Source organism: Chenopodium album, chromosome 13 (genome assembly GCF_948465745.1).
Source record: "Chenopodium album chromosome 13, dcCheAlbu1.1, whole genome shotgun sequence".
Lineage (NCBI taxonomy): Eukaryota > Viridiplantae > Streptophyta > Magnoliopsida > Caryophyllales > Amaranthaceae > Chenopodium > Chenopodium album.
In genome coordinates, this window is record NC_137846.1 from 5,704,754 (window position 1) to 5,732,113 (window position 27,360).

A 27,360-nucleotide genomic window follows, 5' to 3' on the forward strand; every position below is an offset into this window, starting at 1 on the left:
TAATGCATTATTAGTCCAACAATGTGATCATTTCATGAGTTATCTTAGTGAATTTGACTGCTCGATTCATACATTTGATTCGAGAACAACATGCTTATGTATAGTTTTGATTAATATATCGGTTTGTAATAGAAAAATGAACGTCTTTAGCAACCATTTTGATTGAAAGTCTACCATAGAACGTTAGTATCTGGTTGATTATAAGAAGCGAAATTTATTTCAACCAAACAAATTACACTCACTAAATACTGCATCCTTTTGTAAAATTATCTTTCTTCAAAAAGTCATGTCCTTTTGTGCTGAAGTAGAGGGAAAAGGTTAATTACATAATTGATGTTTATTCCTTGTCTCTCTTGAATCTTAATCACGATTAAGGACTGGAATTAAAGTGTTTAAGCCCAAAAATAATGTTAATATTATGAGTATATGACCCTAATGTACATGACAAGTATCTGCCTACTTACAACTTCTATTCCCTGCCTTGTATATTATTCAGTATACTTACATATCTAACAATTGACATCTACTTGAACAACCTTCATAAAGAAGCTGCCAATCCCCTGGGAAGTTTTTCGCAGTTAGCCGGTCCCCATCCAATCTTATTTTTCTCGTTATCATAGACCACCATCTTATCTTGCATCGATATATCTGTAACAGGAAAAAAAAACAGTCAAGAAACTACTTAAACAGCTAAAAAAGGCGATCAACACAAGGATTATGTCGTAGCAATCTTTACCTCCAATGATGTTGTAATTCCGTAGTCCTACTTCAGTACCGTTTAGAATCCCCAAACAGGCGTTGCCTTTTATCTAGCATAAGGAAAAAATAGAAGCACAAATTGCTGTATCAGATACTGTCAGGAATTTAGAAAGGGGTGCAGAAGAAAATGACAGTCTGAAGGCACTTACTGAGATAATGAGATAATTCTCAGGAGGGATTTCGTAATGAGCAGCATATCTGCCTCCATCTCCAAAGCTTAAAGCCAGAGGCTTGAAGTATTTTTTAACATCGCGGATGCTTTTGAAAGGTTTTTTACCTTTCCAGCATACAGGAAGCGTGTCATCATCAGTTGCATCTTTCAGAGACGTTCTATGTAAATCTCTCATCAACTGCAAAGCAATTATTATTTCTCAAAAAACTGTCAAAACTTGTAATTACTTAAGGCATTATTCTTTTCATCTGCATTCTACTTATTTGAAATTATCGAGCCTAATTTGAATGTAGTAACGGTGTAAATAAAGTTGGTAGCACCTATCTGAACTCATTGTTCCTTAACTAAATTTGTTTAGAACAAAGCCTTATTCTACAAAACAATGATAAATCGAGTTTATGTCTTTGTTTTCTTTTCAAGATTCTCACCAGGGAAACTAGGGTGTTGTAAGCTTGAGAAGCTAAATAGGTGTAGGAACTTCCACTGTCGAAAATCACCAGAAGATTTTCAACTCCAGTTGCTCTCCGACCATAAATGAGCTCAGCAAATCCGGGTGAGTAGTGTTTTCTGGAAATAAACATTGTTATTCACTAAGGGACAACCATAAATCAAACCAAAGTTTAACATTACCGAAAAGGTGAAAATGGTCTTACGAGTAACCCTGAGTAGTGTTTGTCCAAACCAATCGTGAAGAATCATATAATTGATCTCCGAAGAATACATAACCTCCCCCTCGCGCACTTAAGCAGTGACCGACAACATTCTTGGTGAAACCCTGATCACTGAGTTGTGAAACAATGCTGACTTTCCCCTTGCCAAGGCCAAGTACCCCATCCAAGGGATGGTGAGATGAGCCTGGGATTTGATCATAACCACATCTGCAAATTTAATTAGTAAAAACCTTTACACCAAACTAACCATTTAAACACATTAACACAAAGCAGGCTAACACATTAAAGAACTAACCCAATTCCTAAACGAGGGCTTTGTCTGTCTCCGTTTGTGAGGTTAAAATGCATTTCATCCCTTAAAAGAACACCAAGAGAAGAACCACCATCTGCATACTCAACCTCGTAATCACATTGCTCAGGGCTTTCACATTTGTAGTATTCAGGTTGCACTGCAGCACAGAGGGGATCTCTCGAAGCTACTAGGTCAGTGCTGGGTTTATAAAGGGGATGAGGAGCCTGCAGTTAATTTTCAAACACAAGCAATAGTCAGTAAAAGCATGATAATATACTTTGGAGTTTGACACAGTCATCAGACCAAAAAAACCCCATTCCTATGATTTGAATCACAGTATGTAACTTAAAAGTAGATAAGATAAAATCAATGAGAGAATATAGTATATTGTTTAATGCAGAAACAATCACAAATCAATCAATTTAAGAAAACTAAAATTGCCACTTACCCTGGTACATCGGACACAGGGTGCATCACATTGGAGCCAAGTGAGATCACTGCCTGTATCAGGATCAAGAAAGTAGGGTCTTGGAGGATTTCCTACAAGGACTTGTACATAGTAAAATCTGCAATGCAATTACCGAAATACTTGAGAGACTAAATTCTTTAAAGATAACAATAGATATTTAACTTCATGAACATATACTATGAATTCAGTTATCATTGTGCTATTAGTCAGCAACAAAACAATGGTCACCATCTAGGAGCACATGACATTCGCAGCCTAAATCAAATTGACGAAACTCAGAGAAACAGCTAAACTCCCCCCCCCCCCCCCCCCCCCTCTCTCCCCACTCCTTTTTCCTTTCCCCCGCCCATGATCTGCGAGAAAGATTAAATGATATATCAATGAGTACATACCATAAGATGCACCCAATTACATGAATTTTACTAAGTGTGTCTGAAAAGACTAGTAGAGAATTGCCCAAATTTTTGGAATGATAATCTATCACGGGCACAATTTGCATATCAAAGTGGACAATGTCTGACTAGAATACATCAACTATCAACCCAAACCAGTTAATAGATAATCAAACTACTCCTCTGTCGGAGTAGTTGTCACATTATCTCAATTTGTCACATTCAAGGATTCAATATGAACTTAAATTACCTTGACAATAGCTGTAACCCTCCCAATTTCTATCCGCCATTTATTCCAAATGGGAATATACATTAAAATCCAAGCACAATCCATCAGTATTTTAGGAAAAGATTATCACTTTTTTAAACATCCCAGAATGATATATGTGACCATTAATTTCGGATAAAGGGTACTTAACATGATAATTGGACACATCATATTAGACCATAAACAGAATTTCCAGAAAACAGTCCACCAGACTACATAGATTATATCTGATCCTTATCTGTTACACCAATCAACACAGATCACACATTACGCCCACATTCTAATAAGTAATAACTAACCTCTGAAACTATCAATGCAAGTTTCTCAATTTCACCAAGCTTCTACTACACAAATACCAGAAATTTCAATGAAAACAGACTTTAAACACTAATCAACCTTAACAACCAACAAATGCTTATTAAAGACAAAACTATCGATCAAGTCTTCAACCATCAGTTCAACCATTTCAATCGAGCTAGTTCTCTAACATCACCCAAACTCAATGAAAACAAAAGAAGAAGATAAAAAGAAATCGAACGAGAATTACCCTCGAGGATAGACGTTTCCATACATAGGAAGAACAATAGAAGAAACCCTCCGATGAAGAGAATTTGATGAAGAACTTGCTCCTAAAAGCATTGGACGACCTCTATAATAATAATAAGGCTGTCTTTCATTATTACCATTAAAACTACACTCTAACATTGATGTTGTGCTCAAAAAGAGCAACACCAACAACCATAACATCTCTATCCATCCTCTCATTATCTTCACGTTTTCGAACACAATCAGATAATTCAGATATTAGTTTCTACAGTTGGGATTGTTATCAAGGGTCGTTTAAATAGTTGTAAAGTCTTATTTATACTACATGCTAAAAAACAAACACTCTATACAAAATAAAAAATAATTAAAATGATTCTGTTGGGATTTCTTGACTTGTTAGATGAAAATATGTATTGCCTACATTGGAATAAATTGTTATTGTGACATCGTTTTTGCTTCTTTTAGGATTTTTCTCATGTTCTTTTCTTGTTATACAATGAAGGGGGAAATAAAACAGTGTTAACCCAACTGTAATTCTGACTTGGGGGGTGAAACAAAAAGGATTCTTTTTTTTATTTTTTTTATTTTTATTTTTATTTTTCTATTTTTATTATTTATTATTTATTATTCTTAGGTGGGAAAAAGGAATCCTTTACACAATAAGCTTTATTTATTTTATGTTAGATCATTAAAACTCTATATAATAAGTTTATTTTTTTAAAAATTTTATAAGAACTATTATTAAGACTTTATATGAGTAATAGTTTACGAATATAAAAAGACCAAATGGGTAGGACTTCAGGATTAAAAAAGGAAATTTCCTGAAAGTTTCCTTGAAAGTTTATTTCTGGACCAAAATGATTGGATGTCATTTTTTTACTATTCATGCGGTATATGGTCTATAAACACGAAGACAAATTATGGAAGTGGGATTACCAACTTTGTAAAAGACAATAATAGCCTAACCCAATATCAATAACAGTACTTCATACGTCTGGAAGGGCTGAAATTATTTCACATAACTAGTTCAAATTACACTATCAATACGATAATTGACTCCGTCCAAAAAGAGTATTTGTACTTCGTATGAAATACTACAGTACTAACATTATAAAATATGTTATTGTGAAGAAATTAAAAATTTTTAAAATGACAATCAGACTAACCTGTAAAACTGATATGCAACAATCTGAAGACGAGAGCAGCAGCAAAATCCACGCAGTAGTTGTGACAAAACAGGCTGGCAGCATAGCCTTCAAATAAGATTGTGTTTAGGAAGCCAGTTATTGAAAAACATCCCCAGCTAAATTCCTACGAAGGCTGTCATATCAAATTCAATCAGCAATTACTAAAGGACTTCGTTCTATTAAATTGTCTTCCAACTTTACAACCTGTGCACATGTGTCAAAGACCCACATTTTCCCTCTAAAAAAAATAAAAAATAAAAAATAAAAAAATGGGGTACTTCGTGATAAGTTTTTTAAGGAAAATAAGGGAACGCCGTGCTGCTAATTATCCCCCGTCTCATAACTAGGTTAACATAAACCAATTCCGGATGTCACATAAATAAGCAATACTCCCTCTAACCCCTTTTGTTTGCATCATATGAGCTCTCACATAAAATGGGCATATGGTGTAAAAAAAAGGAACAGAGAGAATATAACACTTATTTTTGGGTACGTTTTATCGTTTAAGTGAAGACCCATCTTGTTGGCTCATCCCCTTAAACAATCTGAACTTAGCTTTAGGAGGGAGGGAGTATATTAAGGAACAAGCACGATATAAGCAGAAATATTCTTACTAAAAAAAAGGTCATGGTGAACAATTTGACTTGTATTTACATGCAGATTATTGTGTCTGAGCAAGAATTTTATTTATTCTTTAGGTACTCTCATAATTTTCTTCCTCATTTTCATCTTTATTAACCAAAAACGCAATCTTGTACAAAGTATGTGCATAGTCTTTTTTATGCGAGGAGAATTATGGACATCTTGATTTAACTCTCCCAAAGTTAATCTTTCAATGTCATTACAGTCCTGCATTTATTTAATACTATTATTTAATTCGTAAAGATCATACGGAACTGACACCTCTTATAAGTTAGCCAACGTGTTAAAATGTTACATACTCCGTAGGTTACACTTGAGAATTGGGGGAGGAGAAGGGAGGAGAGGGCGGGGGGAGGTAAGGGAATCCCTATTCTTGCCATGGGTACACGAAAAAAAGAATTATATACAACATAAGCATTTTCCACTAGGAAAATAGTTTGTTTAATATCTATTTCAAAAATTTACAATGCCATCACTGGTATATTGCATGTTAAGACAGAATCAGATTCTACTCATATCTCACTCAAAGTATCACATAAATCACAACCCTTAAACCTGTTGTGAGAACTCTATGCCAATCTACAGAATACATTGCTCCACTATTTCTCAAACTTCTCTGGTAGCCCTATTGTATGCAAGTCAGCTTCCTCAAAATTTGCCTGCAACTTAGCCCAGACATTTCTTATGATAATCCAGAAAAAAAGCTTGAACGACCCTGGAAAATAAAAACCGGGTTTAAAACTCCAGGAGAGCGAGAAACAAGGAACCAGGAACATCCAAGGCAATCATCAGTCAGGCTGTGGAGGATATTATTCAGATGAAATGGATTTCTACATATAACATATTCCGACACACTTCAGAACGGGAAATGACTTGCACTTAAGAAACCCATGGAAGTAAAAAAGGTCTGAGAAAGTAAATTTTGAGTATAGCTAATTAAGTAATTAGTAGGTTATTTGAGTCACCTAATATAGAGGGTGTTTGACAAAGAAAAAAACCCAACTCCACATCTTCCAATTACTGGTGCAATTCCTAATCCAAGTCTCTTTGGAAACTGTTCCAAGATTTCCAACTGAAGTCAAGATGCTTAAAGGAGATGCATCAAACCAAAAATGAGTTCAAAAGGAAAGAACTTGACCTAACCCAGCAGTCCAGCACACATCACAATAGTAGACCACAAGTGCAGAATGATGAGAAGCAGCTTACCATTCAAGTTTCTTCTACATATAGTCCACAGGGAAAAACCAGTTGGTAATAGATCGATATTTGTGGCATCTCTTACAGCCCTACAGAATTACTCCTTCTATCGCAGTAAGATTGCACTGAAATTAAGGGGAGGAAAAAAATAGAGGGCTGATTGCGGCGTCTGACTCCCCCCCCCCCCCCCCCCCCCCCCCACACACACAAAAAAAAAAAAAAAAAAAAAAAAAAAAAAAAAAATCCTAAAACTGCCAGAGGACCTGATGTATCAATAAATTCCAACTCAACAAGGATTTGTTCAAAGAGAATCGTTAGATTACTACATAATCTCAAACCTCAAATACCCTAAAAGATATAATGCTCTCCACTTGATCTCCTTTATCTCTGTTTGCCAAAACTCCTCAATTATGGAGTCTTCAGGCCTTTTGATGATAGGATCTCACATCACACACCTAATAAAAGAGAAAATAAAAAAAATAAAAAATAAAAAATAAAATACAATCTTTAATATATGGAGTACTTCATCATTTTAGCAACAATTTCACATTGGCTTTGAAGTCCTAGTCCTCTCTTTTGTACAAGAATTTCTCCTATTAAGAAAAGACACCTAAATAGCATTTATTCAGCACTAATCTTGTAGACTTCCTGACATAAAAGCAGGATATGAATGGTTATCTGAAGAGCCTTGACATCCACCAACCCACCACAACACTTTCTCAAGAAATATGTTTTCTTAAACTCCCACCCCAGTATACAAGCACACAATCTACATAGGATCTCCACCAAGATAGCAGTCACCTAAAATCTAAAAGCAAAATTTCATCACTAGGAATTCAAAGACACTAGTATCGAATCTCTATATTAGCACCAAAAGCAGGGGTGAGTTTTAAAGAAGAAGAGGCTAATTTCCATCTTGCCATAGTAAGCTTCCCCAGATGGATAATAAGCAAGGACACAATGCAGATAATAGATGACAGTATGTAGGAGAGCAGGACTGGAGATACAGGGATATGACCAAAGTTATTATTGAGCAATAGCGCTATTAGTCAGCATTATTCATGTTTTCTATGTGGAGTTAGAGACTTAGAGCTGAAGTCAAAATCTCCTGCAATACTAATATGACCAAAGTTATTATTGAGCAACAGTGCTATTAGTCAGCATCACTCTCCAAAGCCAGTAATTAATCTATCAAAGATAAAAATGTGCTTTGGGATGTGTAATCCCCCTCCATGTTGAAATATTAAGGTATGAAGAAAGTATAACAAATTTGGAAACACATGTTCCATTGAAGTACAGGGCAGTTTAGATGCTATAACACACCTTTATGTTAAGAGAATTACTGCATCTTGTTGAATGTTTGATACAAAAATCTTGGCTGTATCTATGATCAGCAAGATAAAATATGAATTGTACAAGGACATTATCAAGCTGGGCCCTTTTAAGATAAGAGAGATGTAGAATAAGAGATCACAACACAAGTATTACCTCACAATGACATGATTGACAACACACCAATGAGAAATGAGTACGCTTTGATGCTTATGAAGTTATGAGTGTTGATTTATGCTATAACATGGTCTACACTTATCCCGTCTTTCAGCTTAGCATCTATCTCTACAAGAAAATATAAATCTCTATGTATTTATGCCAGTGAAGGAATACAAACTCAAGCCAGAGACACATACAAGGGCATACAATGAAACAAATTAAAGAATGGAAGAGAAATTATACCACAAAAATTGTAGGATTAAATAAAAATTACAATCCAAGAATGAAATTCCTTCGTCAGCATATGGACAATCTAGTACACTGTAAAATTAGTCATGTGGCACCTCTTACCATAAACAATAATATTATAGCCGGGTAATGCCAAAAGGATGGGTTTGGCTACATGGACAAAGATGTCATCCACATGAATTGTTCATGTGAATCCTTCTCCACCACCCCAATTCAATGCTATGAAGTTGGAGGGCCTAGTTTTGCACACCTCTTTTTATCCCTTCCATTCAAATCATCTTTGGTCTCCCTTGGTTACAACTAATACCTTCAATTTTCCAACTTGTCATCCTACAAAGTGGAGCCTCCTGACGTTGATGTTGGACAAAGCAAATCACCACAATTGATTCTAATTCATCTTACCCTAGGTAACTCTCTAAACCTACTTTAGATTCTATTTTTTCTCGTGACATTACACATTCGCCTCAAAGAGTCAAAATACACATCTTTTACATGTTCATCATGCGAACATGATATTTTTATAAGCCCGACGCTTTAAACTGACCAACAAACACCAATCCTATAATATTTTCTTTATATAATCAGAGGAATAATGAAATTGCATAGTGTTTAGACAATCTTCCATCTTACCCCCCCCCCCTCTTCTTTTCTATCCATCCAGACTTGATTCCGTAAATATCTCAATTGATAACTCCAATCTTCGGTACTTCCCTACCTAATAATTGGTAAAGTATCCATCTTTGGTTTCCAAATTTTGTCTCCAAAGTTCCTACTTATCACTAACATTTGCTTTAAACGCACCCGCCAAAACATTATCATCTGGAAACAGTATACACTATATAACAATAACCCATGCCCGTATTCTATCAAATACAGTGATCCATTCCTTTCACTTTATTCTGCATATTTTACCATATATAACCATTTGCACATTCAACAGGTATCACAGCACATACACAAAGATTAAAACACTGCAATTAGGAAGCCTAGCCTACATTGTATTGTGGGTAACAGAGAGATCCTATTCATAACGATCAGCAGGAGAGAACACAAAAACCCAGATTATTGCAATAATGTGAATGATTAACCTAGACACAGAATGCTTTCAAGCTGAAAGAGGAGTGGCAGAAAAGCTCAAACGATAACAATGAGAAAGAAACCATTTGGATCCTTGAGATTATTGCAATATCGCCTATTTGTCAGTTTGAAAGGTAAACTGACTAATATAGATTGTAATCAACAAATCAGATCTCTACAGAATACAAACTCAAGCCAGAGACACATACAAACTCAAGCCAGAGACAGATCTTTTAAAATCTTTTATTAAATATTTTGATTTCTGTTCATACCTTATAATTAAATATATATGAGACTTTTACAGTATAGTGTTTTCAACGATTTCTCCTAATGTAAGTATTTTAAATTTGTCGAGTGACTCATAAAAAAAAAATATATATATTTTACGAGTTTTCTCACTACTTTTGTAAATAAATCATTTTTAACACCTAAGCTCTTTTGGATGTTTGAAACTTGCTGGTTTTCCTTACTTTGATTGATGATTGTTGAAAAAGTGTTGATATTTAATGAGTTAATGTGTTGGTCGAGTTACGAGGGCGTAACTCCTTTTAAGGGGGATTATCGCAATAATGTGAATGATTAACCTAGACACAGAATGCTTTCAAGCTGAAAGAGGAGTGGCAGAAAAGCTCAAACGATAACAATGAGAAAGAAACCATTTGGATCCTTGAGATTATTGCAATATCACCTATTTGTCAGTAAACTGACTAATATAGATTGTAATCAACAAATCAGATCTCTACAGAATAGTGACTGATTTGTCAACACTAACAACATAGTTTCTTAACCAATCAATCAAAGCCTTAATCCCATAAGTGGGGTCGTCTACATGAGCCAAATTTCATTATTCCGTGTAGTCATCGACCAAAATCTTCCTCCTCCATCCCTTACGATCCAATGCCTCATCCTCATACAAATCCACATACTTCATATCCTTCCTAACTCCTTCCAATCAAGTCAATTTCGGTCTCCCTCTCCCAAGAAATATGATTCTTCCCAAGAAACATAGTTTCTTAATCAAAGAATGAAAAATGATTCTTCCCAAGAAAAAGCAAAAGAAACTTTGTTCCTCCTTTCTCCGCCTTACTTAGCATATTTTTTACCACATTTAAACAAAATTGATAGCTGATAGCTGCCAAGCCACAAATCCTGAAAGAAAGGTGAGCCTAAAAAGACAGATGCTAGGAGCTGCAGCATAGGAGAAAGAAAATAAGGGCGCATTTGGTTCAAGAAGGGGAAAGAAGAGAGTTTAAGAAAGGGAAACATGAGGAAAATAAAGGATAGACTTCAAATTTGTCTTATTGTTTGTTTTAGATCTAGGTATGGAAATCACTCAATATACCACTACCCCTTCCCTTCTACTCTTCCACAACCACAACCACAACTGCAAACACCTAACTCAAAAGTGTCGCCCTAGTCATAAAGAAACTGATTAGTCCACTATAAATCCCAAGTTTTGGTACATGATAATCAAAAGCATACTAGTTCTTTTGACACGAAATGGGAAGAAAACTTGTCAGCATTAGCACCATGAGGTGTATCACAACTTTTGTAAGCTTGTAAAAGCTTTTATTGTGGAATTTTGATAAGGCTGTGTCAAAGAACCCAACAAAAAGGTTTTTTTTAGGTTATTTCAATATTTGCCAATAGCATAAGGGTGTTGTGTGTTTTAATACATCTAAGTCGTAATCAAGCATTTAAGCCCATAGAATTGTGAGAAGGTAGCATGACATGCAGATGTGGCCTCCATCTAAAATAAGCAAATCCATTGGACTATCTCTTAAACCTTCAAAGTCAATCTCCAAATCATCACCAAACCTCCAAAAAAAAAAAGCTTCAAGCTATTCCAGTTACTCATCTTGAACTTGCTGAACAAACCTTCATCAAGGGAAGTTTGATCTTTGATGACCATCACAAAATCAAGGAGTTAGTCAGGCATTCAAAAGGAAGGGTCTTTCCAAGATGTTTAAACACATGGGAGGAAAGGCCTTTCCGAGATGTTAATAACGATTGATACCAATTGACCCCAATTTTATATGTTGGAGCTTCATAAATGTTGGTTTACTCAAGAATCTGTCTCTCATGCAATGGCTTGTATTTTCTCCCAAAATTTCCAATTCAACTAGTGGCGCTATTCTAAATGTTTTCATAAAAGGTGAAGACCTAAAAGGGGATATTCGCCAAGGTATCCCACACTTCTTTCTTTGATTGGGGTATCTTCTAACACACTTTACTCTTTAGTCATGGATATAAATTTCAAGTTCCATCCTACTCATTTTTTTTTTCTTTTTTTTTTAACTTAGATGGTTTTATATAGAAGATCTAAGTTTTATTGGCGTTTTAGTAACACTGTGTCCTTTCTCCAACAGACCACTCAGAAGAGCCAGGCAGCCAGATCCAGATGATATCAAATCTCTCAGCACATAGCCACATAGCACACAAAATTGGCTAAATATCTCAAATAATTAAATGCTTGCAGCCTAAGATCAGTAATATAAATTTTGCATACAGTTGCATGCAATCTAAACTCTAAACTATAAACAAAAAACTTCATCTTGATGGATGGTTAACATGCAATTTGAAAGCGGCCACTCAGCCTAAGCTTGGTCCATGAAAGGCTTGTAACTCTTCAAAAGCCATATCTTGACAATCATAGTGAGCTCCGACACTTTTATTTTTTTAGCTCTTCTATTTCTCCCTGAGGTTTGTGATTAACTAACAGCCTTAATTTGTGCCAATGGAAAACGAAAAAGGAACACTATCCCCATTTTTCACATCCAATGACATGTAAATCTTTTTTTATACAGGTTATCTTTGCAATCGTCATACTAACACAAATCAACCACTGAGTGCTAACTGCTAACACAAGAAATGAATGTCACAGCTACAGGATTGAGAGAAGTTGTATCTAGGCAAGCAATAGAACCATCACATCTACAAAAGGAAAACTACAAAATAACCCACTGATCCTCAGTCTATGAGAAAGAAAGCCCCATTAGAATACTCACAATAAAAAACTTATCAAGGTGCCTCCAAAATATTGACTCACAAGCAAAGCGCTAAATAAAATACCAAATAAAAAACGATTATCAAACAATCTAGTTTTCTCAAAAGTGGAGTTGCTTAGAAAAAAGAATACTAATCAGGACAATCAAAGATAAACTAGAACAATATTGAATCAGTTTTCATCTAATCTACAAGATAGTCAACTAGTCCGCAACATATTAATTACTATCCACTCCTATAGTCCATAATTTAGCCAGTCGAGTGAAAGTAGGACAGAGGCAAGGGTGCAAACAAGGCTGGAAGCCGTCCAACTTCCACTAAAGAACACTGATTTCACTAAATCATGGCTTCCTAAACAACTCCCAGTGTCCTTATGGAAATTTTGGCTTCCTCTAATTTGTATACTATATAGGACCATCAAACGCAAGTCTTATCATTTATATAAGCTAGTAAACACAAAAGCAAAGGGAAAAGATCCTTGCATAAAGGGAAAACACCACAGGTACAACTAGTAATTTGCAGACAATTTTTCGTTTCCCGTGAGGCCAAAATCCCTCCCTTCTACTTCTACCCAAAACTCATGATTTTGTATAAAAACTTAAGATGCAAACATCTCAATTACATACAAAGCATGAAAGCAGTATCATGTATTATACAGCAAAATGAAGATTCTCACCAATAAAAAAATATTTTCTTTGTACTGGAGGAGCTAGGAAGTAGGAAGACTAAAAGCCAGACCATCAGAGCTTAGAAAGATGAATCCACGCTAAGAAGCAGTAGTGAATGCTGGTGATTCCTCGCAACACTTCAAAACAATTGCCGGAGCCCCATTATCTAGCTTATAACTGCTATAGATTAAGTTGTCTTTACATTGTGGGATTGCTGAGTGCCTTCTGCTATATGTTTTAGTATAATAACCAAGCTCCAATTTGCACCTTTCAACTTTTGACAGCCTCCTCTTATATGTCCTCATAAGGCAGTCATGTTCCTCCTTGATCTTTACAGCTCCTGATGACCACCGCCTACAGTGCGTTCTCTGAGAGGAATCAGGTTCTTTCTTGCCCTTAGCTTCTAATGATGCTCGCCCCTTCCTGCTATACGTAATCAAGCAACCATCTAGATCACCATCTTGCTTCTCATCTTGTATTCTAGCACACTTATGCTCAAAATCTTGTATAGTTTCAGGACACCCACTTTCCCCATCACCTCCAACATTGCTAGGTTTGCTAGAGCAACTCGGGTCAATAGCTGCCTGCAATCCAAGACCATCCACCTCAGGCACATCCTCACATTGCATATTCAACAAACACGAGTTCCTTGATATCCTAGGTGAGCTATTCATCGCTCTATGCAACCTAAAAGCCAATTGTGCATCCACATCAACCGCGGAACCCTGTTGATCACCACCCCTATCTACACTAACCAAACCCGCAGCTCTACTCGCTACAGCAATCGCCTTCGTTGCATCCATCACCTTGTTAAAAGCCTTCTCCTTCGCCTCACGGGCAGCGGCAACCTTCTTCTGAGCAACAACATGAACATCATTCAAAGCATCCTCACCTCTCCCCATATCCTGTGAATCACAAACCCCAGAACTCCCCAACGAATTCGTCAAATCACCCCCGGTTTTCGCCACTTTACTCTTAATTTTACTACCAACAACCCTAGCTTTATAATCATTCTCAATCAATTTCGGAACCCAACAATCAAAACAAACCGAAAATTCATCACTACAATTACTACCATTACCTGAACCAAAAGGAAACATCGAAGCGCACGCCTTATGAACCCTACGTCGACATCTCTTGCACTCATGAAACGACTCCATTGATGAAGATGAAACCCTAGCTAAACAATAAGAACAATATTGCGACGATTCAACAAGATTATAGCAACATTTACAAAGAAGAACGATTCGCCACTCACTAGCAAGGATTTGAAGCCGATTTTTAGGGTTTGTACTATTGATGTGACGATTACAGCAATTGCAGTCTGACAAATTGGGCAACTCCCTCGTTTTCTTCATCCGATGATTTGGAGGTGCAGGTGGAGGAAAGTCCGGCGAATCCGCCATTGACGCCGGCGAAGGTCTCTTCATCGGAGTCGCCGACGAGGAGGAGAGAGAAAATTAGGCTCGGAATTATCTGCAATGTGAGTTAGGGTTTTTGCAGAGAGAGATTTTGGGGGTATTGGTGGCTTGGTGCTTAGCACATTGTCAGAAAAATACTGTTTGTATTCTCACTGCCTCTGTTTCTGTTTATTTTTTTCCCCTAAAATTTTCTGTTTTTTCTTCTGTCCTATAAAAAAAACAGGAACCCTAATTTCCTGAATTTTACAAAAATTCAAATTAAAAAATGCTTGATGATGACAAGTGGATTGTGGCATACAAATTTTGTAATTTTGTTAGAAGATGTGAGTGGAGTTACGAGTGTGATGTCGTCAATGATACTGTATTAACGAGTTTAGGTGTTGGTTATAACTGACATGTGTTTATATATCGTGATTGGATTTTTTTTTCCTTAAACAACATTCAATTTTGAGAAGGTCATGTTAACGAAGTTATGATATATTAAGAAGAATTTTAGATGCACAAAGGGGTATGTTATATTCACCGGATTTTCTTATTTTGAAATACTCCTATCTTTAAAAGCTTTATTTAGATTGTATGTTAAACTTGGATATCCCTTGTTTAATCTTAATGAGAACCTATCTAAAACTAATTTTACTAACTGTGTGGTAAGATTTTGTTACTCCTAAGACCTTAATTAAACTTCCTTTTGAACACCATTGTAGCAGATTGTTCCTTTTTTGTACAAAATAATCCAGCACCAAAAATAGGACTGGTACATTAGAGTAACTAAAATAGGTATGATCATGTAAGTATAGTTTGCTGCATCATCAGCAGATTAACAAATTTTCAGAGAGAAAAAGGCTCTGATGATTACTTTGTACAATTCTTTACATGAATACAGTTCTGTTTTACATCTTGCTTAAGGTAAAGATTATGGGGTGATTACATGCAAGATAGTGTCATTGATGGATGATGAGCATTCCCCTTCAACTGAAATGTCCCTAATAAAAAGCATTTTGCAGCTGCTTATTGAGTTTTTGTAAGCGAAATCATATACAGCTAAAGGCTTTGGTTTGGACTTGATCACTTCAAAACTGTCTTTAATTTTCTGAACCTAATAGGAGATTGCAAAGTAACATTACTTATATTCAACTAGAAACTGCAACATTGAAATGAGAAATAGTAAGCACACAAAAGAAAGTTAACATTCTGAAAATCGCGTCTTATGTATGTACTGAACACTGATTTTACTCACAGAACAATATAATAGATAGCAAAGGTCCAAAAGTCTCCTGTCATTAAAGGAGGGTTGTGGTGCGCCTAGGAAGATAATTGGCGCTGTTTTGCTACATTGTCCAAGTAAAGACAGTATAATAAGAACTAGCAACAATGTGCATGGTAGCGTATTATTTACTGAAATTGAGCTACTAAAGGCCAAGTCATGACAACTTACAAATGCTTTCCTCCTGAGTTCTGATTGATCACCTAAGAGGCTAAGACGACCTTTAGAGACATCATCTTCCTCTATTAGTTTCTTTAGCCGTGTAAAATGGGCCAATAACAATTCTTGACATGACTTCGATTCCATAAGAATATAAGATCAATTCAAAACAAATTGGTCCAACTCTGGTCTCAGAGCCGTCAATCTTATCAATATCAAATTGATACTTGATGTCCTAGGTAAATAAATCCTTAGCTAGAAGGGTTTCCTGATTTTATATCTTTCATAATCTTTATTTACAGAAATGGTAAATATATTAGATATTACTGCATTATACAGCAGAATTGTAAAAACAACAATTAGAAATTGTAAAACCAATACTTCAATAAATTAAGAAGTGTACATACACAAAATCATTATTTCTGTTACATGTGGTATCAAAAAATTCCCTCAAAAAACAAAACAATATATGGAGTATCAATCTTTATTCTTTAGACCATCCAAGTAGGGCAGGAATGATCTGCATAATGCTGCCACTCAACAAAGACTTCAACAGATTTAGCTTCTTCAGCGTGTATGGTGGATACCTAATAGATGAATCCCCATCAAAACTTCTGTACATAACGGCCTTCTTATGGCTGAATGCCTCAAAAGAGAATTTTCCATGGTAGTAGCCCATGCCACTCTCACCGACTCCTCCAAATGGTAATGCATCAACAGTCAGCTGTATCATAAGAACATAGCAGCAAACTTTTGTCAGAGAAAAAAAAAACTGATTTCTGTTTTGCAGAATTGATTTAAGGAAATGAAATTACATGCAAGATAGTGTCATTGATGAGCATTCCTCCAGCTGAAACGTCCTTGACAAAAGCTCTTTTAAGCTTCTCATTGTCAGTGAAAAGATATGCTGCTAAAGGCTTTGGTTTGGACTTGATCACTTCGAAACAATCTTCAATTTTTTCAACCTAAAAAAGGAAATGGCAAAGTAACATCAAGTGACACTTATAATCAACTAGAAAATATAATAACAAAATGAAAAGGAACATTGATGTATAAAAAGTTCAACAAAACCGAGTTTTATGGATTCAACACTAATCATACTTACTGTTACAATAGGTAGCAAAGGTCCAAAAATCTCCTCTGTCATCACAGCAGAGTCTTTTGGAGCATCTACCAAGATGGTTGGCGTTATTTTCCTACATTGTAGAAGTGAATATAAGGTAAGAGCTAGCAAAAATAATGCTTGGTATGCAGGAATATATGATGTTATTAAGACCACTGAAGAGAGATACTTTGGTGGGCAATGTTGAAGAAAGGTATCCCACGAAGGTATGTAGACCTAGTTAAGGATATGTATCGGGATGTGTCAACAAATGTGAGGACATGCGGAGGGTTGACAAAAGATTTCCCTATTACAATCGGATTGCATCAAGGGTCTGCATTAAGCCCTTTTCTTTTTGCAACGGTTCTAGATGAATTAACTAGACCAATTCAAGATGAGGTTCCATGGTGTATGCTGTTCGCAGATGATATCGTTTTGGTGGATGAGACTAAGGATGGGGTTAATGTCAAGTTGGAGCAATGGAGGCAAAGGTTGGAATCTAGAGGGTTTAAGCTAAGTCGGAGTAAGACTGAATATTTGGTATGTCGTTTTGGCACTCAGAGGGGGACAAGCAATGAAGTGGTGAGTTTGGATGGAAAGGATTTGACCATGAGTGAATGTTTTAAGTACCTAGGGTCGATCATCCAGAAGAATGGTGACATTGATCAAGACGTGACCCACAGGATTAAGTCAGGGTGGCTTAAATGGAGAGCGGCCACGGGAGTGTTATGCGACCGCAGCATTCCCTTAAAGTTGAAGGGAAAATTCTACAGGACTGCCATAAGACCAGTGTTGCTCTATGGTACAGAATGTTGGGCTTCTAAGAAAGAGCATATTAAAAAGATGGAGGTTACGGAAATGCGCATGTTAAGGTGGATGTGTGGAAACACTTTAAGAGATAGAATCAGAAATGAGGTTATTCGCAAGAAAGTAGGTGTGGCGGGCATTGTAGATAAATTAAGGGAAAATCGTCTGCGTTGGTTTGGACATGTAAGACGGAGACCCGAGGGTGCACCGGTGCGAAGAGTGGAAGAGTGGGACCATGGAGGGATTAAACGAGGAAGAGGGAGACCAAAGATGACTTGGTTGGAAGGAGTGAGGAAGGATATGAAGTGCATGGATTTACGTGAGGATGAAGTTTTGGATCGTAAGGGATGGAGGAGAAAGATTTATGTTGATGACTACACGGAATAATCAAATTTGGTTCATGTTAGCCGACCCCACTTTTGGGATTAAGGCTTTGATTGATTGATTGATTGATTTTAAGACCACTGAGCTTAAGCAACTAAGAATCATGGAGCAATGCACGCCTTACAATTGCATTTCATCTGTTTGACCACCTAAGACGATCTTATCAGAGACACCATCTTCCTCCATTAGTTTGATTAACCGTCTAAAATGGTACAAATTTACAACTCTTGACATGTCTTTTGAATTCAAAGGATCCTTCCCAAAAAAGTTGTCCAACTCTGAACTTAAACCAGCAATCTGTCAACCAATAAGGGTAATATCAACATATAAGACAATCTATAACCAATAATCAGTCCACAACTCCACACATTATAAGACATCAGCAAGAACAGTTGCATTACTAGCTTTGGAGCAAAATCTTTAGTGGTAATGACATAATCCGCAGCAGTGCAGGTCTGCCCGATATTGCAGGACCACTTTCCTGCTATGATTCTTCTTGCTGCAACCTGTAGTTAAAATTATGAGGAACAAATACTAACAAGGATAAGTATAAATATAGATTTTTAGTATAGGAAGGATTAATACTTGCAAATTGACATCAGAATCAACAACTACAGGGCATTTTCCTCCAAGCTCTAATACAACAGGTGTGAGGTGCTTTGCAGCTGCAGCCATGACTATTCGGCCTACTCTTCCACTACCTAAGAAATAGAGATAGAAACTAAGGGTTTTCGGAGATGTAACTATGCTGAAATAATGAAATATTGTGTCAAAAACAAGTACAAATATAACCTGTGTAAAATATTTTATCCCACTTTTGCTCAAGAAGGGCAGAAGTTTCATCAACAGCACCCTCAACAACTTTTATTGAGGTACTGTCAACATATTCTTGAAATAAGTTTGCTATTAATGAGGATGTGGCTGGAGCGATTTCTGATGGTTTTAGCAGTACTGCATTGCCAGCTGCTATTGCACCAATCACCGGATCAATCGATAACACTGTCAATTTTATTATGTATAAGTAAGACTGACAATGACATACAAAAAAACACATGTTCCTTTGCTTAATAACAAACACAAGCCTAGGATCCAAATCAGAATCATAGAAGATTAATCCGAGGTATTCTCTTACATACAGAAAGGATAATTCCATGTTGAGATAACAAGGACAATTCCAAAGGGTTCTGAGATAATCTCTGCTGATGAAGGAAATGTTGTCAACGGAGTTTTCACCTGTAAGAATCATGGCATTTCCTCCTTAAACAAGTTCTAACTTCCAGATTTCTTTCAATATTAATCTTAAGTGTCTAAAAGAAACTACTCACCTTTTCTGGCGTCATCCACTGCTTTAGTTCCTTAATTGCCAACTTGCATGCAGATTTTATCATGTTAATCTACATTACAAAAGATATACATTAAATGCAGATTGTCTACTAAAATTTGAAACATGTAAGCTTTATTCCTCAAGGATAAATTCCATGTAAATTACATGTGTATCATCATACTTGAATCGAATAACATAAATTCAACTTCAGTATACATTCGGATCCTGCAAAGTTGACGTCCAAAATAACTTAAAAAAGCTTTAAAATCTGACCTCAGCGACAAATGCTTCAAATTCAGGCTTAGAAAGATCTTTATTAAGAGCTTCAATGATATCCTTTTCCCTCTCATCAACCATTTTTGCGATACCCTCCAACTGAGCAACTCTCCATTCATAAGTCTTAGTCTTTCCAGAATCATACTGTTGTCTAAGCTCCTTAACTATAACTCCGGCTTTATCTGTACCAAAAGATGCCTCCCCTTTCTCTTCTGCCATTACAGAGATTGCTGCACTGGAACTTCACAGAGCGAGACACAATGATCAAACATTTGGCATACTAAAAAAAAAACTAAATACGAAGATAATAGTTCTTCAAACACATTTTGTTACAACTAAAAGAGTGGATCATCTAGTGATTCTAGTCCACTCATCATGCCTCTCCTAATGTTGAAATTCGAAACCATGTAAGAATTGTGATATTGTTAGGTATATATACAAGTAATTCAACTCGTTAGATCAACTGCACCAAGATATAAGCCATTCTTGGACTACAAAGATTAAACGAGTATACATCATACATGTCATTTCTATATACGAGGAAGTATAAAAACCCACATAATGAACACACACATATGTACACATTTTAATCTGCAAAATTTTTACTATCAGGTTAGTAAAACACGTAACTAAAAATTAAAAATTAAACTCAACACGGCAACAAGTGCCAAGAACCTTAATAAACATGTCCATGTGTGTGGACCTAGACATGTCAAACGTCCCATTAACGTACTCCCTCTGTTTTATGATTAGAAGCCTATTTTTCTTTATTATGTGAGTAATAAATGTTAGAAATAGGCTTCTAATTATGAAACGGAGGGAGTACTATGGTTGGATCACAAGTTGGAAAATTAATTAAAAACACATTTCATTTTAACATGTAATTAGTTCCTAACATTATTGAAAATAGATGATTCTGTCAATTCTTGGAAATAAATTCATCCAACAACCATCCATAATAAATCTTTAATTAAGTCAACACCTTATCAATTACTATCATAATAAGCGAGAAAGAAAAAATACCAGTAGATACGAGAAGAAATCGTAGGACGAAATCGAGTTTTAAGCTGATAAACTGCCTTTGATGAAGAATAATTATTCCATAAACAACAATTGTAAGTAGCCTTGCTCACCCCTGCTCCAAAGTTTCTATACAATAACAGGGGAGAAACAAAAAATAAATAAATAAAATAAAATAATTAATTAGATAATATCCTGTAAATATAATAAAAATAAACTCCCTCGGTCTGAAATTAATTGTCACGTTGATAGTGTAATATTTCAGACCGACAGCAGGGAGTATTTGCGATCTCAATAGAAAGAGAAGATGGGTTATAAAATACCTCGGATTATTCTGAAGTTGAATGGAGTAAGCAATGGAAGTCATTGATTTATAAATGTTTGAATGGGTAAATAATAATCCTTAAAATGTGGAATAATGTGATTACCAGGAAAATTGGTTATGATTAAAAAATAATTTTGATGATGGTAGCAAAGAAAAAAACGAAATATTAATTAAAAGATAAAGGAAATAGTTTGTATATTTTCTGGTTGTTATTGGTTCTGTTTCTTAAACGACCTAAAGTCATAACTGTCATTTAGCGGCCTACTCGTGATTATTTTTATTTAATGATGTCACATTTTCACTCACTCCCTTTATTTAATTTTTTGTCTCTTTAACACGTACTACTTACTATAGGAAGGAAGAAGAAAGATTGGGTCAGTGTTACTATTGGGCCATCATTAGTCCTTGTTATTGGGTGGGTTGGGTTAGAATAGTTTGAAATAAAAGGTGTGTTAAGGTTACAAGAAAGGTTTTAAGGGGAAAATCACAAAGATTATATAATAATTTTTTTTTTTTTTTTGAAATATTAAAGTGTTGCTGTCTCATGACTTGCGATGGGACTCGGTTAATATACTACGGGTCTATTCCGATTTACTAAAAACAATTGAACTGAATTGATTAGGATTGAACTGAACTGATTTGTTTATGAGTGAAGAAAATTAGGAACTTAATTGAACTGCACTGAACTGAACTGATTGAAACTAAACTGAAATTAAGCTAAACAGAATAGGCCCTACGTATTAGTGATGTGATATGTTTTGCATGTTACTTTTTTATATATATATAAGTAGGGTAGATAACGCGCACGATGCGTGCGCCATAGCTAGCCATATCCGGAAGTTCTTTCGGTTTGGTCTTAAATCAACAATTTAGTTGATTTGTTTAAAAAAAACTGTAGGGGTATAAATGTCCAAGACAACTAACATTAATAATAGAAAATAAGCTAATAAACATTTTTTAGGGTATAATTGTCCAAACACTATTCATTAATAAAAACTTGTACATTTAATGTGAATATATATATATATATGTAAATACACATTGAAGGGTATAATTGGCATCACACTATTCATACGAGTAATCTTATATTTTTTATAAGGTAGGGAAAAAAACTTTTGTAATTATTGGAGTGTTGAACTTATAAATCAATCCCAAAAGCAATTATGTTGAAACCAAAATAATATATACTGTTTGAGCCTAGTCCATGTCCTAAGCCCAATGTAGCTAAAATGACAAAATACTCCTTTATATAATTCAGCCCATCATCCTTAATCGTATACTCGTATTAATCATCATAAAAATACAGATTTACACCTAATCTATCTAAGAAAGTACAAGTCTGCCACATGAAAGTACATCTATAAATTGCAAGATGGATAACTTTTTCTAATCTCTCATTTGCTTTCTATAAAGTACATTCATTGACTTGAGCATCGGAAGGACATTCTCGGGTCAACCCCTCAAGCAGCTTACCTTCTCTTTCTTGCAGGCAGAACTCTCAGACACCCTTGCAAGGTGGAGCTTAAGTACATTTGCACATTGGACACCTTGCTACCAAAAATATGCTTACACACTGAGGAGAATTTTGTTCCCAAAAACATATATACTACGTATTAGTAAGTGATTACCTAAAAAATTCATTGGTAAAGTATGATAAATTTTACTTCATTTGTCCTAAACGAAAATGTTATTTTATCCCAAAAACCTTGTGACAATAGAAGTCTTATTTTGCTTTTATTTATTTTTATATTCACTTTTTATTAACCAAATCATTTTTTAATTTCAACTATAACCAATTAAGCTCCACTTTCTTCTTTTTATATTCACGTTTAATCAACAAAAACTCACTATATATATATATTTTTTTTAAATTCATTTTTCTAAAAAGTTTTGCAAACAAAATATGTGACTTTCAAGGCTATGTTTGATAGAACTTTTAAAAATTTGGCCAAATCAAAAACAAAAAAAGGTTTTTTGTTTTGTAATGTAATTAATTTAATAGAAATTAATAATACAAGTAGCTTTTGCCCTAAAGTTTAAACACCATATCGTAAACTAGCACCGAATTATACTCATACTCTGCATCGGCTAAACCTAGGCCATATCCATGTTTAAGCATCCATGAAATTCATCATTCTACATTGATTTGGCAATCTTGAGTCTTGAATTTAAACATTCTTGATATGATTGAAGTCACAAAATAGTCAATAATTTGTACTAAAATTTTCACACAATAAAATTCTATACTCATTACTATCATCATACAAGTATTATTCGTATGGGCTCCATTCTCTACCACCTAAACATTGGGCCAACTCATTCATTCATCCTGAAAAATCGAATACGAGTATAATTTTGGGTCCATCGTTCTCTCTCTCTTCACTCCAAAGTACAGTATCAATCAAATTCAACTCAAAACAAACACAAAATTCCAAAATTCATTCATTACCCCCATAAAAAAACCTTCAATCAAAAGTTGTTCTTCTTTAATTTCCTGTAAATTTCTCTTTCTCTCAGAAAAAACAATGTTATCTGTAAAGCTGGTTAGATCTCTTGTTCTGGGTGAACCCATCATCAACCCTTTTCATCTTCATAATCATAATCATGATGATAAAAATGGCAATGATGATGATGGTGATGTTGGTGTTAGAAAAACCCATGTTGAGTATGATGCAGATGATGATAATGATGATGAAATCAACAAAACCCAGAAAATGTTGAAGAAGAAGAAGATGCCATTGTTGTTATTCATCCCAACTAAAGAATTAATCTGTGATACTTTTCGATTAGCCGCCATTGCTAGAGATATTGGCATGGATTTTCACCCTTCTTCTTCTCTCTCTCATCTCCTATTTTCATGGCCTTCATCATCATCTTCATCATCATCAACAACAACGTTTTCACCTTCACCACCATCTTCATTATCATCATCAAACAATCGACCTTCAGTTTCATCGAATACAACAACATCAACTTCAACAATGTCGTTGTGGGGTTGTCACACAATTCCAAACGACGCCGTTCCGATCCCTTTTCCTTCTCTCTCTACTGCTTCTTCAATCTCTCTCCTTCGTTACTTTGTTTCTCTCTCTAAAGGGTTGTTCAAGCTTGTATTCCTTGAGATTGACCCTAATTCTAGGTTTAATTACTGTAATTATGATTGGGATTGTTCTTCGAATGTTGCTCTGGTATCTAGGGTTTCTGGGAAACAGGTGAATTCAATGGAGGATTTTTCTAGGGTTTTAGCTGGAAATGGGTGGTCTCTTTTCCGGTCATCGGAGAATAAGAAAACGGCGTCGTCTTTGGTGTATTTGTTTAGAAAGAATGAATCGAATCGGGTTCGGGCAAAGAAGATGATCAATGGTGGTGGTGGTGGAGAGTGTAGGATTAGGGAGCTGAGATTGCCTGCATTGGACTTTAAGAGTGGAGTTCCATTGAGGATTTTGCAGTACATCTTGCTCATGACTGATGATCTCTTCTATCTTGCATAAATTATTTGGTGAGTTTTTACTTTATTTTTTCTTGTTTTAATTTTTGAATGTAATTTGAAGTTTTATGGAATATATGTTATGCTTTTTGGTAGAATAATTGCAATGTTATTGAATTCAGGAAAGAAATATTCTTGATTGTGTATGTAGTATGAAATCATTTGTTTTCTGAATGATGATTAAGATAAATTAGGAATTGTTCCATTGTTCTGTAGGAAATTAGTACCAAATTTAATCAGTCTCATTGCAATACAATATGTTGGAATTAGGGGATGGGCGGTTTCAAAATTTGTATTAAGATAATTTGTTTTCAGAGGAGCACTTCTTCATGGTTACTCTGAGATTATGTTAGTGAAGGGCTGGTTGATTTTCGTGGTTGCCTTGCGATTAGAGTAATGCTACTTTGTATAGTTGTTACTCTTGTTAGCCACCTGACTAGGGTAAAGAGAGAAAAAAGCCAACTTTATTCTTACTCACTTGCTCTTTAACTTTCTTGAAATGAAAGTAAAAATGTTATTTTTGTTAACTTTTAGGTTGGGTAATAGTTAGCTATTAGCGTTTTTCTTGTAATAACGTTGGATTGTTGACTTGGGATTGTCTTTTTTACCATTTTGTGTAAAGGTGGAGGCCTTTTGAATTAGATTGATGGCATATCGACGATATCGTTGTACGATAAATTAATATGTTGGCTATTAACGTAGCAATGAAAGAATTGAAGTGCTTGCTGCTGGTTGGTGGCTCTTTTTTGTTCCTTTTATATTATTCCTATTGCTAATAATTTGCCAATTAGAACTTTTGAATCATAAGCTGTATAGTGAAGGGCAGAGGTAGTCATGAATATGAACCTTGTGCTGTAGCGGAGCTAGAATTTTGTCATGTGGGATTGATGTATGGTATACCTGTATCTCAATTGGTATAAGCTAAACAATATCACAATGGATGATGTGAAATTGAATGTAACATGCCCTTGTTTTGAGAAGTGAAAGCGATTTGACCAAGGGCCTAGATCACTAGATGGATTGTCTGGCCACTTTCCTCACAGTGTTGTTCCACCTATGATTGTCTCCATCTGTTTGGAGTAAATTTTGATAATATATGTTCTCTAGAATGTATGTGTTGTGTTGTTTTTTCTTTTGGCGGTGGAGTGGAAAGTTAGAGGGTAGGGGGACCAGCAAATTTGCTCCGCTTAATCAGTCTGTTTTTCGTTAGCATTTATGCCAAACTAACTATCTAGATACTGTCTGCATTTTAAAATATGAGGGGCTAGTAATCATGTATTGTCACTTTTAAACATGGACCTTTGAAAGAATGAATGTTAGACACTTAGACTTATACTAATAAGATGTTTAGCTTTTGTACAACATAATGTCAATTCCCAACGCATCCAATTAGGTTTATATATACATGCCAATATCAATTTTGAATCATGATGTTTTTCTTTTCTGTCTGTTTTTTTAATGCAAATCTGCTTTTCTATGACGTTAGGTATAGTTGATCTGTATGACCCGGTGTTTATGGTTTCTTTTGAAGCTCTGTTTTAAGTGTTCAAACTTAGTTTGGGTTTGACAAATTTTCAAATAGGGATTGTGAAAATCATTTATGTAATACTCAGTAGTTTGTCAAACACAACACTATTAGCTCTGTACTTGAATGGTGTATACTACACCAGAAACTAGCTACACCAATTTACCTCTACCTTGACATTAGATAGAAAAAAAAAACCATCAAATATCTTTTGTTATGTTTTCTTTATATTTTTCTGCGCTGATTTATCTTAAAGGAGTTACATGTGAACTGCGAAGATCTCTACCCCTCTGGTTTGTGTTATTACTGGACCCGGAATTCTCTGTGCACCTGTCGATCATAGAATTTTACATGGCAGATTTTTTTTGTTTGCTGTAGTTATTCCTTCCACGGCCTTCTTGTTCCCTTTAAGCATATGCTTTTGTGTGCATACATTTATCTCCTTTCTACCCTCCTAGAAAATTAGATCTGCTTTACACTAAAGGACTAAAGTATGCTGCTGAACTTTTACTATAAAGAGCATGTATTGTACTTTTTCCTTATACGATTGATTACTTCAGAGTTGGATGAATGTTTCCTTATTCTGTAATCAATTTTGTTCAGGGGCTATGCAGCTTGAATCCCAATATTTGGCGGAGTTCTTCAAGTAGACAGCACAATTATGCGTGGATCACTTCTACTTGGCCTGGAGAACCACAACTATTCCAAGGAAAGCAAGGGTGAAGAATATCAGCAAAAGGAATGCAGCATCAGCTGACAAGGGAGTTCTATATGGAAAGCCCAAGCTTGATAGTGATCCAGTATACTGTACCAGATCGAAGTTCAATCAATACATTTTTCACACCGATGAGTTGTTAATATAGTAGACTTTAGCAACGTGAATAAAACTGTAAAACGCCTGTGTATTCCATATGTGTAAAAGTATTCTCACTGCACTTGGAGTTTATGAAAAATGGAAATTATGGATCTATTTAATTAGGGCTTGTTCTCATACGATTATTTTCAATTCAGTTCAGCTCTAATAAGTTCAGCTCAGCTCTAATAAGTTCAGTTCAGCTCCTAATTTCCTTCTCTTATAAAATATTCATTTCAGTTCAGATCAGCTCAGCTTAGCTCAATTCATTTCAGCTCAGCTCAGTCAATGAGAACAGACCTTTAGTCATGTTCTTGTATGTGTACC

At 35.4% G+C, this 27,360-nt stretch overlaps 4 protein-coding genes across 7 annotated transcripts; 1 reads left to right on the top strand and 3 right to left on the bottom strand.

Annotated features, from left to right (window-relative positions):
* Nucleotides 1-232: 232 nt before the first annotated feature.
* Nucleotides 233-4,031, bottom strand: LOC145574389 (aspartic proteinase Asp1-like). The gene is made up of 8 exons (XM_081632168.1): nucleotides 3,571-4,031; nucleotides 2,343-2,460; nucleotides 1,898-2,118; nucleotides 1,585-1,809; nucleotides 1,360-1,498; nucleotides 909-1,109; nucleotides 737-809; nucleotides 233-648 (listed from the first exon to the last, which is right to left on the bottom strand). The coding sequence occupies exons 1-8, from the start codon at nucleotides 3,786-3,788 to the stop codon at nucleotides 539-541; spliced, it is 1,305 nt and encodes a 434-aa protein (XP_081488294.1). The 5' UTR covers nucleotides 3,789-4,031; the 3' UTR covers nucleotides 233-538.
* Nucleotides 4,032-5,782: 1,751 nt separating this feature from the next.
* On the bottom strand, nucleotides 5,783-14,652 carry LOC145574388 (uncharacterized). Of its 4 annotated transcripts, none has more exons than XM_081632166.1 (3): nucleotides 14,168-14,652; nucleotides 13,095-14,086; nucleotides 5,783-6,113 (listed from the first exon to the last, which is right to left on the bottom strand). In XM_081632166.1, exons 1-2 carry the CDS (start codon nucleotides 14,514-14,516, stop codon nucleotides 13,185-13,187), a joined length of 1,251 nt encoding a protein of 416 aa, XP_081488292.1. In that variant the 5' UTR covers nucleotides 14,517-14,652; the 3' UTR covers nucleotides 5,783-6,113; nucleotides 13,095-13,184. The 4 variants fall into 4 exon arrangements, with proteins under 4 accessions (XP_081488292.1, XP_081488290.1, XP_081488293.1 ...); XM_081632167.1 differs by having other exon boundaries at nucleotides 5,789-6,113; nucleotides 13,095-14,262; nucleotides 14,345-14,643; XM_081632164.1 differs by having other exon boundaries at nucleotides 5,786-6,113; nucleotides 13,095-14,645.
* A 1,644-nt stretch (nucleotides 14,653-16,296) lies between these two features.
* On the bottom strand, nucleotides 16,297-21,358 carry LOC145576091 (aldehyde dehydrogenase family 3 member H1-like). The gene is made up of 12 exons (XM_081633880.1): nucleotides 21,167-21,358; nucleotides 20,847-20,972; nucleotides 19,821-20,064; nucleotides 19,549-19,617; nucleotides 19,360-19,456; nucleotides 19,016-19,222; nucleotides 18,809-18,924; nucleotides 18,625-18,729; nucleotides 18,348-18,520; nucleotides 17,036-17,126; nucleotides 16,746-16,895; nucleotides 16,297-16,654 (listed from the first exon to the last, which is right to left on the bottom strand). Exons 1-12 carry the CDS (start codon nucleotides 21,208-21,210, stop codon nucleotides 16,415-16,417), a joined length of 1,662 nt encoding a protein of 553 aa, XP_081490006.1. The 5' UTR covers nucleotides 21,211-21,358; the 3' UTR covers nucleotides 16,297-16,414.
* A 2,163-nt stretch (nucleotides 21,359-23,521) lies between these two features.
* On the top strand, nucleotides 23,522-27,158 carry LOC145576092 (uncharacterized). Its single transcript, XM_081633881.1, has 2 exons — nucleotides 23,522-24,667; nucleotides 26,784-27,158. Exon 1 carries the CDS (start codon nucleotides 23,694-23,696, stop codon nucleotides 24,657-24,659), a length of 966 nt encoding a protein of 321 aa, XP_081490007.1. The 5' UTR covers nucleotides 23,522-23,693; the 3' UTR covers nucleotides 24,660-24,667; nucleotides 26,784-27,158.
* The last annotated feature ends 202 nt before the right edge of the window (nucleotides 27,159-27,360 follow it).

Coding starts and splice junctions, on each gene's coding strand:
- LOC145574389 (XM_081632168.1), bottom strand. CDS start 3,788: ATGAGAGGATGGATAGAGATGTTATGGTTGTTGGTGTTGCTCTTTTTG. Junction 2,461..3,570: donor GGAAACGTCTATCCTCGAGG/GTAATTCTCGTT, acceptor ATTGCATTGCAG/ATTTTACTATGTACAAGTCC. Junction 810..908: donor AGAATTATCTCATTATCTCA/GTAAGTGCCTTC, acceptor TCCTTATGCTAG/ATAAAAGGCAACGCCTGTTT.
- LOC145574388 (XM_081632164.1), bottom strand. CDS start 14,516: ATGAAGAGACCTTCGCCGGCGTCAATGGCGGATTCGCCGGACTTTCCT.
- LOC145576091 (XM_081633880.1), bottom strand. CDS start 21,210: ATGACTTCCATTGCTTACTCCATTCAACTTCAGAATAATCCGAG. Junction 18,521..18,624: donor AAGATTTTGCTCCAAAGCTA/GTAATGCAACTG, acceptor ATTGGTTGACAG/ATTGCTGGTTTAAGTTCAGA. Junction 17,127..18,347: donor CAAACAGATGAAATGCAATT/GTAAGGCGTGCA, acceptor TCTACAATGTAG/GAAAATAACGCCAACCATCT.
- LOC145576092 (XM_081633881.1), top strand. CDS start 23,694: ATGTTATCTGTAAAGCTGGTTAGATCTCTTGTTCTGGGTGAACCCATC.